The 13,715-nt window shown below is 37.1% G+C and overlaps 1 protein-coding gene across 1 annotated transcript in view; it reads right to left on the bottom strand.

Moving 5' to 3' along the window:
* PTPRN2 (protein tyrosine phosphatase receptor type N2) overlaps nucleotides 1-13,715 on the bottom strand; it is a 663,741-nt gene that overhangs the window by 407,164 nt on the left and 242,862 nt on the right. Inside the window, exon 6 of the mRNA XM_055804928.1 lies at nucleotides 1,639-2,113. Within this exon, the coding sequence (XP_055660903.1) occupies nucleotides 1,639-2,113 (475 nt within the window). The remainder of the gene's footprint in view (nucleotides 1-1,638; nucleotides 2,114-13,715) is intronic.

Here is a 13,715-nt window from a genome sequence, read left to right as displayed (position 1 = left end):
AAAAGCAGAAAGAGATGATGCAGTCAGCCTGGAAAATCTGAATCCAAACCATCATCATTCCAATGGACATCATTTTAAACAACGAATATGTTGGGATTTGTCTTCACCACTTCCTTATGAGACTATTAAGTGGCTCAAAAATACAAAGGAAACCATATTATTTCCTACTCAAATGATTCATAATTTTAGTCTATGCAACATTTAAAAGCTAATGCAATGGAAGAAGTTCCCACAGGGCACATTATGTATGTGAAGTCATAGTAGTACAACCCAATGAATTGTGAAACATGTTATTCCCTCTAAGTGTTAAGCATTTTTTTTCCCGGTTGGCTCCTACCAGGAAAGGTGAAGTGGAACAGCTGGAGGATAATGAAACCAGCATGTGCCTAGTTTGTTTTGAGTCTAGTAACAAAATTGTCTAACCTGTGCAAGAGACTTACAGTGCCACCTGGATTTGATTTTACATTATAGTTCGTTCCTTGAAACCTGTTATCTCTGGGCACCATACCAAGAATGCTTTCACTTCTGAGCATCCCTTGATTGCAAGCATTATCTTTCCTCTGTTGCAACTTTGACATTTCTGTGTATTCTGTTTTTTAAAAAAAACCAACCATATAAATCAAAGAATGTAAAACTTTATGGATTATAGTAACTACAGAAAGGATTCAAAGGAACCCTCTTACATATCACCAAAATCCATTGGGATAGTGGTGACTGTGGTGTAACAGATGTAACTGTTTGGCGATGGCTGAGGAACAATTCTTTCATTTTTCAGGCATTCTGAACCACTGGAATAACATCAATAGTTAGATGAGTTTAAAGAAACAATAAAGTCAATGAGAGTTATTTCCTCAACTGTAGCTGATCCCTGGCCATGATGTGGAGACCCATCATGTCTCACAAAGCAGCACATAAAGTGTATCACAGCATCCCATGAGAAGTTACACTCCATCTTCATTTAAATACTAGTCAAACTATCACATACAAAGGAAATCAGAATTTGGCCACTGTTAAACAGCATTAGCAAAAAAAGATGGAAATCCAGCAAATGGGTTGTTTCTTATAAAATGTCTATCCAAAACTAGATGTAACCTCACCTTCTTGATTTATACTGTGTCCACCTAGCCACACAATTGACGGATGCCTCTCCTCTCTGTTCTGTACCAGAATTTATCTCAATGTTAACTTCTGTGTCTAACTTTGAATTTTATCCATGGTCCTTGAATTTCTAGTTAAATACAGAGAAATGGAACAAAACCAGGCATTTCTATATTACCTATATATAGTGTGGGATGTATACATAAAACCAGATTTGATAGGAAAGATATGCCCATAATCACATGTTGTTTGTAAAATGCTTTGAAAAATATAACAAGTTACATAAATGCTACAACTTATTGAGTGCCATATATTTCTGCATGCATATGGAAGGTGGGTTGAAGAATGTGGGTAGATGTTTGCAGAGAAAGTAGTTAGGATGATGAACATTTTTACTGTATTATGGCAGATATAAATATGCCAATAGTAGGAGATATATCAGAATGTCTACTTTTTTTTTCCCCCGTTTTTTTTGCAAAAATACTCAGTGAATACAAGGAAAACTTCCAATAAGTTAAAATAAGTAAATATCAGCTTTACCATCCACTACACTCAGAGGGTCCTTTGGATCATCTTGGGAAGCGGATTTATGATTCAGCATCTCAGGGGTCGGCCCCAGCACTCCAGATGCAGGTCTTGGCTTGAACAGTTTCTTCAGTTTAAAATCTTCTGCTTTTCCTTTGGCAAAAGTTCCATCAAAAGGACTGACTTGCGAAGAGTAGAATCTATCAGCATATATGTGAGGCCCCTTAGTCCTGCTGTGAGAGCTTTTATCATTGTTTTGTGCTGACAAGTTCTGAGTGATGTACGTATGCAGTGCAGCCATCAGAGTTTTTTGGTCAAGCGCCGTTTCTGACTCTGGCGAGAATTTATCTGGCTGAGGCTGGCTGAAGGACCTCCCATGGAGATTTTCAGCATGCTGTTGATGGGATATTGATGTATGGGCCAAAGGAGATGATCTTTCTTTGGGTTTTTGCATCATGTAGTACCTGATAGGATCATTATAGATGTAGCTCTAGAGAGTAAAAGGGTGAAAAAAGGACTGGGTCATCATTGCTTTGTAATGATTATTGTTACACAAGGATCACAGACATAATCCTTAGTGTTTTACCGACCAGGAAAACAATAATTAGAATCTGTAATGCATATGTAGGTAGCAAACCTCAAACCGGTAAGTTTGCTTTAAAGAGGCACTATCGCTTAGGTACAAATTTTGTAAACCAGATTATTAAATTATCAAAAAGCAAAAGAAAGAGATTAGAGAGAGAATGATGCAACTTCAACTTGATATTAATTATCTATGCACTATCTGCATTCAGTCAGACACAGGGAAGTTAGTAAAGCCACTTTCCCTTTGGTTTTTACTAGACTTGAGAGAGTAACTTGTTTTGTTAGGTTACTTACCAAAACCTAGCAAGTCAAATAAACAATGTCATTTTTTAAAGAACACCAAGGAAGCAAAAAAAAATATTTTGTATATATTAAATACTTTGTTCTATTTTAAAGGAAATAGTTTTGCTTTTTCCCTAAATTAAACCTCTAACCAAAATGCCCTCTGACAGTATAAAGAAAAATAAAAGCAGCCTTTAAAATGGCTTTCCATTTGGGTTTTGATTTTGTTTTGGTTTAGTTTTTTTCAGGTAAAATAACTCAGCAAACTAAGCAAGAATGTAAAAAATGTTTTAATCAAGCTAAAACCATGTTTTCATTGAAAAAGAGCTGGGTAAAAAGTGGAAAGGTGGGCTGGCACTAGAGTTTTCTATTTTCAGTTTCAGATTTTCAAGGATGCACCAGATGGGAATCTAGAACTGCAAGACAACATCCATAGCTTTCATTGATTTTTTTTCTTTTTGTTGATGACAAAATTTAGATTTGAGGACAAATTTTAAATTGCCTTTAAGTCCTTTAATCCTTTACCTCAGTATATGAAACAATAGACTCATTAATTAGTATTACATTTACTATAATTTAATTGTAGAGACATTTTTGGTTTTTGGTTTTAACAAACTAGTTCCACCCTCCTAAACAATTTCAAAAAACATTTTCCTTCATTCTCTGCTAAATACAAATATAAACCAAGACGTTTACTTATATTCAGAACAATTCCAATTAGATTCTTTGTTTCTAAATCCTTCAGGACACTTTGCTAAGTTGCATCCCATACTGTATGTATGTTGAAGAATGAGTCCTGCTTCTCAGCTGTGGTTTCTTGGTTAAACTGTCAAACAAACTACATTACAATGTGGGAAACTTAGGGCAGGGATTATTTCAACTCTCACTGCTATAAATTATAATGGAACACTAGTGTCCCTGTGCACTGATAGCATAATGGTTTAGGACAGAAAGAGCTGCAAAATACATAAAGCACAGAGACTATATACCCCAGAGGAGAGCAATTAGTAGAATTAGGCCAGAAAAATCATTATTTATATATTTTCTACTGAAATTTGTAAAGGCAAAATAAGTAAGGCTGATAAACTATTCCAGAAATGAATAAAAAACTTTAGATTGTATCCTGTTCTTTTTTTATAGACAATAATTTTGCTCTCCTTCTGAACAATTTTATTTCTTCTGATAAGTCAGTTGATTTTATAATATATATTCATAACCCTTGCTTTCCAAGAGGGTCATCCTCCCCTGAGAAATTATTGAAGAGGTTCATTCCATGATTCCATATGATGATTTGTAGACTTATGGCTTATGCAACTTTATTACAGAAAAAAATGCACTTTGGCTTCTTTGGTTTGTGATCCACCAGTGCAAGGCTTTTGACTTCTGCAGGTGGTCTTTAACATAGAAACATGTTTTGTTAATGTCAAGAAATTGGGCTAGAGTAAGACAGTGTCAAAGAATACAGAGCTAGAGATCAAGCCGCTTTTTGTATGAAATATTTTGATGTCCCCTGGGAACTGTATCAAACAACAGCAATATAACTGGTTTGGTGCACCAGCTGCAGGGTGTGCACTGCTCTGATCAACACCAAGAGGGGAGCCAGTTGTAAAAATACAAGTTCAACACTGTTTACATACTTAATAGCAAATCCTAGATGTGAAAACTACTAGTTGTATGTTTTTATTTCTTAATTTCAACAGATCTTTGCATGGGGTAATTAATTCTTTAATGACACTTAGATCCCTAGAAGGAACTGCAGAGGCTGATGCAAAGCAGTCCCAGACACACCAAGTAGTTTATAGAGAATTCACGTAAACTGCTGTCTGTCTATCCAGCCCCTGTACTCTCAACCTTGCCACCTTTTGGATGACCTTCTGGGGACAAGGGAAGGAAGAACAGGGAGTTGGGAAAGGGAGTAACATGACTGGGGGAAAGGACATTCCCCATTCAGCCATGGAAACACATTGTCAGCTCAATCCAGTTTATGTGACTATACCACGATTTCGATTTCTGTCCCATATCCAGCTGCCTCTTTAGCCTTTGAAGCTTTACTAATAAATCAAGTCTTCGGGGGAGCAAAACTGCTAGACATCAAGCCACGTGTGAAAGATTAGGTTCAGGAGATGTGGGCTGGCTTTTGATGAGATATTTAACAAGTCCAAATACCCTTTAACATTAACAGATCTGTGATTTCCTGCTCCTGCAGACAACAGGCATCAAGAAAGAAAACACAACAAAACCACCAGGTGATTGTTCACAAATTGGATATAAGTAAGTGCCAGTCCTGAGCTCAGAGCTGCACCTCTATCAAGAAGGGGCAGCCTCTCAGCAGCTTGACAGGTCACACTTTGGGCAGTAAGGGATGAAATATTAAAAGTTCTAATTAAAGTATAGCACCAACAGCTCAGCTGTCTGCACAGTACACTCAGATACCAGCCCATCTGATGTAGCTTAGTCTGACTTAATTAAAGGGATCTCACAGCTGCATGGCAATCCTCAACTTGGAGGAGAAAAAAACCCTACCTTGCCACCCCCATCTCAAACAAAACACAGCACCTGAAGTACATGTGCCAAATGAAATATGCAAGGTGAAACCCAAGTAAAATTGCAGTACAGATAAACATAACACTAGATTATGGGTTTGTCTAAGTGTCATGGGAAAAAACATCTATTTTTTACAGAAAAAGATATGAGAAAGATCTGTTATATGTAGTTTGGAATCCAGTGATGATTTAAATCTTAAGTTACTAGTAACAATTGTAGAGCAATGTGATAATCTTATTTGCAGTGGTTTTGCAATCAAACCTCCTGAGCATGGACATTGCTAGTTTGACTTACTTCAAAGTTAAATGGCATAATCCATGGTCAGTGAAAAGAATCTGCAAATTCCCTTGTTGGTGCCTTTGGAGAAGCTGCTAACATTACGGAGAAGCAGAAGGAAACAGGGAGTAAGGAAATTTTAAAGAGAAAATGATTAAACTGGTTTAATATAAAGAACTGCCAACAATAATAAAAGAAAAAAAAAAGACAAACATTTAATGCAATATGTAGAACTAACAAAGAATACCATAGCTACCTTATAGATTATTTATACTGAATAGGGTTAGAATACAAGTCCCTATTACTATCAGGAACTTTTTTCTTTTTTTAAAAAAATAGGTAAGATACTGCTCAATTATCTCATGTCACTGATACAACACCTTTTAAAAAATGTTCCAAATTGCTTAAAAAATCAGTTAAAAAAATCTTATTTCTCCATCTGCACAGGATTTTCCTCTTCTTCACCACCTTTCAAATAAGCTATCTCAATAATTCACACATTATCAAAAAAGCCCACACACTAACCTTTCTGAAGTTGAAATTGTTAGGGCAATGTCTTGTATGGTTTAGGTGTGTAAGTAACTGACATTTTCTGCATGAAAGTTCACAGAAGGGCACAATAAATTACACTGTGCAGATGCACTGTGCAATAGTCTACGGACTACACATTTTCTTTTTTTCTTTTTTTTTTTTTTTAATATATTAAAAAGGGGACTGGATTAGATGCATGCAACCCAAGGCACAGGTAAATGCTGTTCAATTTATCCACAAAGGGGTAGATTGATGTAAATGTTTCACCCAAGTGCAGAAAGAATGGAATTAAATTTATGACAAAATAGTTACTTTCTTGAGGATACATTTGTTAAATCTTGAAGTCATATAAAGCTAACAAAAAATCCCTTCGGAATGCAAAAAGGAGAAATCTTCCTCCCACAATTTTATTTAGCTTTTTCTGTTTGATGCATTTTCACAGATTAATTTATGTTTGCTACCACCTAAATTTGGTTGGGTCATGATTACACCTACAATACTTCATTTGTTGTTCTTATTTGAGATAGGGGCAGTATGCTTACTGAAATTAGAAAATAAAATCACAACAAAGACTGGAACCAGGCTCTCCCTCAACAATGGTGTGATAACATAAAAGTTTCCAAAGGCTACCAAAAATGAAATCATCTCATACTTTAACTCACTGTGAGGAGTGAAAGAAGTGTAACTTTTTCTACCAGAAGCAGTCTGGATATTTTGTGACACTCAGGCACTTGCCTCATATAAACTCCTGACGTGGGAAACACATGCACTCATGTGAACATGTAACTTAACAGGAGCACAAGTGGCACTGCCTGACTGCAAGATCGAAGTCTGGGCTGTGAATTTGTACACCTCAATTTACCTTTACTTGGAGAGAAATCCAGCCAGCACTGAAACCTGAGGGCTCAGAAGTCCCTGGGATGGAGCTGTGTCCTTTGGGTACCACAACTAAAGTAGCCAGGCCTGTGCTAAAAAAGTTTCAATTCTTTCAGCTGGTGAGCTGCTGCTTTCATACAGTGCTGCACTGTCAGGAGGATATCTTAGCAGGTTTACAGCTAGGTTCTAGCTCACTGAAAGAGGGGAAGTCCTAAAAGCCACTGCGTGCTGTAGACATGATGTTACACACTCTGCACCAAATTCAGTGTTACGTTTGTCTGAAAATAATAGGTAAAGGCAAAGAAAGATTCAATTTTTTGAGCAATAGTGGAGCAAAAACCTTCTCTACCAGCCTTTTTTTACTATGTATAATGACATTATACCATGGCAAGAAAACACTGCATAAACCCCAAGAACCTGGAAGACTAAGTAAGAATCCAGAAACTGAAAAAGAGGTCAAACCAGTGTCTCCTGCAGTGATGAGATAGCATCAGGCCATGGTCTTTTGACAGATTCATAGGCTTAAAGCAACAGGCACCATCACAGTCATCTCATCTGACCTACTATTTCAACTAATAATTTTCTGTAACTATCTCCTATTTTCTTTCTGAGAATTACAACAGCTTTGAAACCATTTAAGAACTACATCAGAGAAGTAAAAATGGCAAAGTTTGTTAATTAACACCCCGTAGTTTGCAATGTCAAAAGCTTGATCAAGCAAAAGGGGTCCTCAGAGTCTCCTTTGATCAAAACTAGTGATGACTTTGCTTCCTAATGTGAAATTGCAGTGTTAACAGGATTTTCTGGAGTCTGACTGTATACCATCCAATAATCTACACCGCTGTAATTTCAGTTGACAGAGATTTGATTGTGAGCAGCATATTCTACTCCTCTTAAAAAAAAAAAATCATCCAAAACTGGATGAAAAAAGAGAGAGGATAAATACATTGGCTTCTTTCATGTATGTTACTATTTAAGAAATTCACTTTTAAGTCCAAATGTTCCCAGCCATTCTTGATCTCTTTTGGGATGATCTTACCTGCATGCCTACCCTTCAACCTTCTCCAACAGACTCTCTTGCATGAATAATTTTTATCTTTAGTCACCATTTCTTGTGTTGCTGAGGAACTCACTACCTTTAGTTCTCATAACTAACTGCTGGTTGTTCTCTCTGTTTCTGACAAATCTCCATCCTATGGGCTAAACCAGAGTTCCCTTGGGCATAGAAGTGCTGGATGGTCTCTCTGACATTCATCATCAGCTCATCAAACAAAAAATGTTAGTTTTACACATTGGGTTATGCAATAACCTGGTTTGTCTTTACATATAAAGGGTGAAATGTGTGGAGAAAAAAATGACAGGTGAATGAACCCCAATAACCTGATCAATGCCAAGAGGCCCCTGCCCCAGCTCCTCCCTGGGCCACCACAGCAAGCCATCAGCCATGATGTCCAGGACTCTTGTCTGGATCACCCTGCGGATTGAAGGAGTTACTGCCTACAGGGTTGTGGGACTCCTTACAGGATGCCAGGAAAAACATCTTGTCATTGTACAAAGCATATAATAGGATGTTTAGAGAAAGGACCAGAAATCAGGGCGGGTTGGGGAACAGCTGTGGTGTAACAGCAGGAAAAGGCAGTAAAAGGGAACCAGTAACATGTAAGCAGGTTGGCTAGTACACAAGTCTGACCATACGTTGTCTCTGATCACCACAGTCTATCCCATCTTCTCAATAAACTCTATTTCTAACTATTCTTCTGGGTGAGAAGCTCTATTATGTGTGCATGTCTGTATGGTGGTCTGAGTGCCAATATCCAGAGTCAGACCATGGGTCCCATGGTGCCTATTGGCAGTACCTGCTCCACTTGGCTACTGGTTAGACATGGGGACACAGACTATCAGGCTACCACGTTCAGAAGCTCTTTAACATTACCAGTAGGAACCAAAAAGTCACAGTCAGCCCCCAGTGAAAGGTAGAAATTGTGCAGCATGGCAATCAGTGCCGATAGATATACCAGGGTGTACCAGCTTCCCTTGTTTAAGAACAGTTTGCTCATATGTCAGTTAAGTCTGTTACTTAAGGCTTCAGTGAATGATGTTTAAACACATTTTCTGTAGGCATATGCTGGTATATTGAGCTATCTCACTATCTAAAGATGATTTACATAGAAACATGAAGATCTTCATCTGCCAAGAGTTGAGCACATTAGCACCATTTCAATATACTTATAATTCTAACATATGAATCTAGAGAACACTTTTACCCAAAGAAATGCAAACGATTAGAGATCTTCAGGATCCACACCTACAACACTGTTTTACAACTCCATTGAAAGCAACCAACCATTTGCTGGACAACTGCTTCAGGTAAGGTGAGGTTTTTTCCCCTCATTAAAAAAAAAATATAATTGTTGTTGCACTGTCCTGAAATGTATACACCAGCACAGTCACACAGAGGTTAGATAAAATAAGTTTAAATTTTTGTGAACTCTACCCTCTCATTTGATGAGTATGATCTAAAAATAAATACGGAATATACGCTAAAATTTGTGCCAGCTCCATTGTCTTCTATTTACTGAGCTCAGTGTACCAAAGAACAGTGAGTAAATATTTGCAAGACAAATAGCAAACTTGCAGGAGAAATGACAGAAGCAAACCCTCTAAACACATGGTATTTTGGAAGACACATGGTATTTTGCAAAAAAAAAGAGCTGATTTTGAAGGGGTGGGGAGGGATCTAAAAAAAAAGCAAAGCTTATTGTTCAGTCTGTATTTGAGGTTTTAAAACAATCTATGCTTCATCTGGGAATTACCAGCAATTAATTAACTGCCCTTTTAAATAAGCCTCCAGACTTGACACACATCATTTATAATATAATTTCTACAGTACATGTATCTTCAAATCAGTGTTAAAATAATTAATCTTTAGAAGACAGCTGTGCAATAAGGGAAATTATGATTTCTATGTTAGATGTGGAAATTCTGTCACAACTGATAGGTGGTAGGTAAAGGTAGGTGTCAGGTCTAAGACTTGAAAAGCATGATATTGGCACTAGAATCTTCACTTACCAAATTATTAATTAAAAAATTAAATCACAGTTCACATTAGATCACCAGACTGTGTATTTATGCCACAACTATAATTTTACTAGGCTTTGTAGCCATGAGTCTGCTAGATCTTCAAACGTAGAGGTACTAGTCCTCCCAGAAAAAAATTGCTATCTACACCAGATTCATGCAGGATGGCCAGCAAGACAGATTTTACAATGTCTTATTTTATATATATGTATTAGAATAGATGATTCACAACTTGGAAATTCCTTTTTTCACTCCACTGATCATAAAGAGTTTAGGTTCACTCACACCAATACAAAAAACTGTATTTGGTCAAATGAGTTCTACTCTGGTAATTACAGAGTTTTCTTTGTTTGCTGGGTTTGGGGGGTTTTTTTCTTTGTTTTTGTGTTGTTGGTTTTTTTTAAAGGACTGTAATGTTTTCATTTTACTGAAAAGAGCAATGGAGAGGAGAATGATCCAAAAGACAAAATACTTTTCTGGGATTTGAGGCTTAACTTTTAGTGTACACTGTACCAAAAAATTATGCACTACCTCAGAAAAGCTATACAATCTGTCTATGTCAGAGTATTAGTTCTTCCGTACTCTGTAATGGCATAAGGTAAATAAATATATCAAAACTTGTGAGACATTCAGATACTATTCTAATGGTCATTGTACAGATATGCCAATAGATGGACAATTCTGTAGTTTCAGGGAGACTCCTTTATCAATTATTCCTGATATTTGTATGGAAGTGTTTATGCATAGGGTTAATTATATTTTTCTTATGTATACATAATTCCACATAAATGAAATATGAACTTAACATTTATATAAGCAGAGTTTAAATGTATACTTTACAGAAAGTTTTTTGACTTTTCAGCAGTCAGCCTTCAAATCAATTTCTGATGAACTTCATTCAGTACTGTATTTTAATCAGTGTTAGCTAAATAAAGGTCCTGCTTTTTTGCATCAAAGCTCCAGATTAAAATGAGCAATGACTGCGTAATTTCTTACTAGTTAATCACAGTAATTATTATTTGCAGATAAGTTCAGAGTACATCTTTGAGCACCTGTGCACTCAGATTTTCTATAATAAATAATAATCCTTTTTAAAAATTACCACATATCCTAATTCTTTCAGGAGATCAATTACAAAGCATAAAACAATTGATTTTCAACCCAGCAAAGATATGAGTCATCTTCCCTGAATGTGAAGGAGGAAAACAGGTGGAAGGTTCCCTCTTGCAGTAATGACTAAAATATAAGCTTTACCAAATGCTTTGTCTAACCTTTGTACCCTTCTAGATTCCAGCAAACTGACTCTGCCACAACAGTTTTTGTTTGCACCTTGTTCCCTTTCAGCGCCATTGTACTGCTGGTCTAACAGCCAGCCATACCTCTCTGCTGCTAACCAGTCACTTCATGCGGTTCCCCTTCATGAAATCTATGAAGAGCTTTACCTTTATTAATTACTTCTTTGATGTAAGCGTTCTGTTTTTTCCCAGACTCGTTGGTTTAAAATTTATAATATCTCAGACTTGGAGATTTCTGCAATCACAATATTTATACATAAAGTATACCTTGAAATGAACGTAAGTAATTAAAAACCAAAGAAACAGAAACAGCAGAAAATAGATGAAACTCCCTGAGGACTCGGAGGCAATTTTCTCTTCCTCCCTATACTACATATAAGGGCCTGAATGGCACATGAGCCTAAGGAAGACCTTAGCAGCAGGTAGGACCATGTCTGAAGACCTCAGAGGCTAACTCAGGAGGAAGGTATATAGAGCAGTTACACGAATCTTCTAGCCCTAAAACCTAAACCATAAAAGACCCCTGCAACAAGAAATGCAGCACTAGCACAAGTACAGCAGGCAACTTCCTTATTCCTACAGCCTGTCCAGAAGGTTTCCTGGAGGAGCCAAAGGAGCATCCAACCCCAGAGTGGAGCTGGGAGACCAGAAGCGTGACTGGGCACTGGTCATGCAGTGTGGTGGACACGATTGCTGTGTGCTATAGCCCCTGTGTCTGAAATGAGCCCAGCACAGCGCTGTTAACCAAAGCAGTGCACTTTTGCCAGCATGAGGCATTAAAAAATTCACAAGTCAGGCTACCAGAAGGCAAGAGATTATGTTAAACTGATAGCTAGTTCAAGGAAAAAACAAACAGTTCCAGGTGACAGGGTTTTTTGTTTGGTTTGGGTTTTTTTTTTTCCTTCTGATTTTGAGACTTCTATGTACATTTGTATCACATTTCAAATCTTCTCTTTCTGTGATGGCTAAAAAATTATTCTTGGTCAGATGAAGGCAGCATAATTGAAATCTCCTGTAACTATTCAACTGCAGGCATTTGGACTTTTTTTAAAAAATATAAGATCATTCTTCACTGCCTTGTCTAACAGCTGGTGATGGTAGACAAAAGGAGTATTTGCTGCCATACTGATCACTTTTGCTGCCTCTCTTTTTTGCTTTGTTTAGCAGCCACTGTGGACATAGCTATTTTTCCCTTTTTCCATCTCCTTTATTTAAAGATTTCCTCCAGGCTTCCCACATGCCCCTGCTATGCAAACACACAGAGCTCACCAGCAGGGCTACCATCAGCAGCAAAGCAAGCAAGCTCTCCTTTTACAGCTGACTAGCTTTAGCAATACCATTTGCATGCTATCCCTTCAAACCCAACAAAACCCTGCTTCTCAGTTTCTGTACGAATGTCAATAGTACAGTATTTTTTTCAGGGGGTTGGGTTTGGGTATTTTTCTATGAGAGGAGTTTTTCCTAACCAGAGGGTAGAAGAGCAGGGGAATTCCCACATGATTTGAAGCCTCTGCATTTCTTGCCTCAGTAGATAAGATAAACCAAGCTATCTCATTATGTGTTTGTGCCTGGCTATATGTCATTTCCCATACTAAGTCCAGGTTTGGCAGAAAGGAATCAAAAAGACTGATAATGCAGCATTTTGTGAATGGTAAAACCTTCATTAAGCCCAAGTGGAGGGGAAAAACACCAAACAAAAACCCACTAGCTAATGCTTAAGTAACAAATGCCCCCAAGTGCCCATTTTCTGAACAACTCTTTTCAGCTTAACTAAAGTGAAATGCTCTTTACAGCTGTAATCCTCGGGAAACAGACCCACCAAATCTTCTGATTTACTGCTATTTATCCACTGGCAGAGTCATTATCAACTGGCTAGATTACAGCCTGCCGTAGATACCGTCTAAATACCGAGAAAAATTTTTAAGTTGGTGGTGAACTTCAAGTGCTTCAAAAATCACTCAGAGAAGCTCTTGCAATAAATGGTAGGCATTATAGGAATTTTGATCCATCACATGATTTAAGTTAATTAGTGTTATTTCTGCCACTGTTGTATCAAGCCTCAAGCTGATAGTTCTTTGAACAAAGGAAATAGGAAAAAGTTACTTGTTTTAGGTTTTGCTGTGTCTTATTTTACAGCTTTATGTATAACTGTATGTATTCTGTCTACTTGGTAATGTTGAAGCTCTGTAATTTTATTCCAATAATACATGTGGAAGATAGTACCAAAACTAAAGACCAAAAGTTTGTAAAACACTTTGATTAATAATATTCATGTTCAGATACTAAATAACACTTTTGGAGTATAACAAATATTTTTAAATCTTTGCCTTTATTCTTCCTTTGTTTTATTCTTGGCCAGAGTCCTCTGATGACTGTTTTGGAATAAATCAGAATCCACTCAGGAAGCCTGCCTAGAAGCACTAAATTTCTGCAAGATTCAGCTGTGCTTCATAGCAAGTAAGGTATCAAAGCCAACAGTGTTACATCTCCTGCTCCCCAATAACAAAAATGAAGTGACAGAGATAAACATATACTTGAAAGAAAATTATTTTTAAGAAGGACAAAGGCTCTAAAGCTGCAATTTTAAGTTTAAGTAGGGTAAAGTACCTCTATCCTACCCTTATT

Source organism: Falco peregrinus, chromosome 5, assembly GCF_023634155.1.
Source record: "Falco peregrinus isolate bFalPer1 chromosome 5, bFalPer1.pri, whole genome shotgun sequence".
Taxonomy (NCBI): domain Eukaryota; kingdom Metazoa; phylum Chordata; class Aves; order Falconiformes; family Falconidae; genus Falco; species Falco peregrinus.
This window is presented reverse-complemented; position numbering and strand designations above follow the sequence as displayed.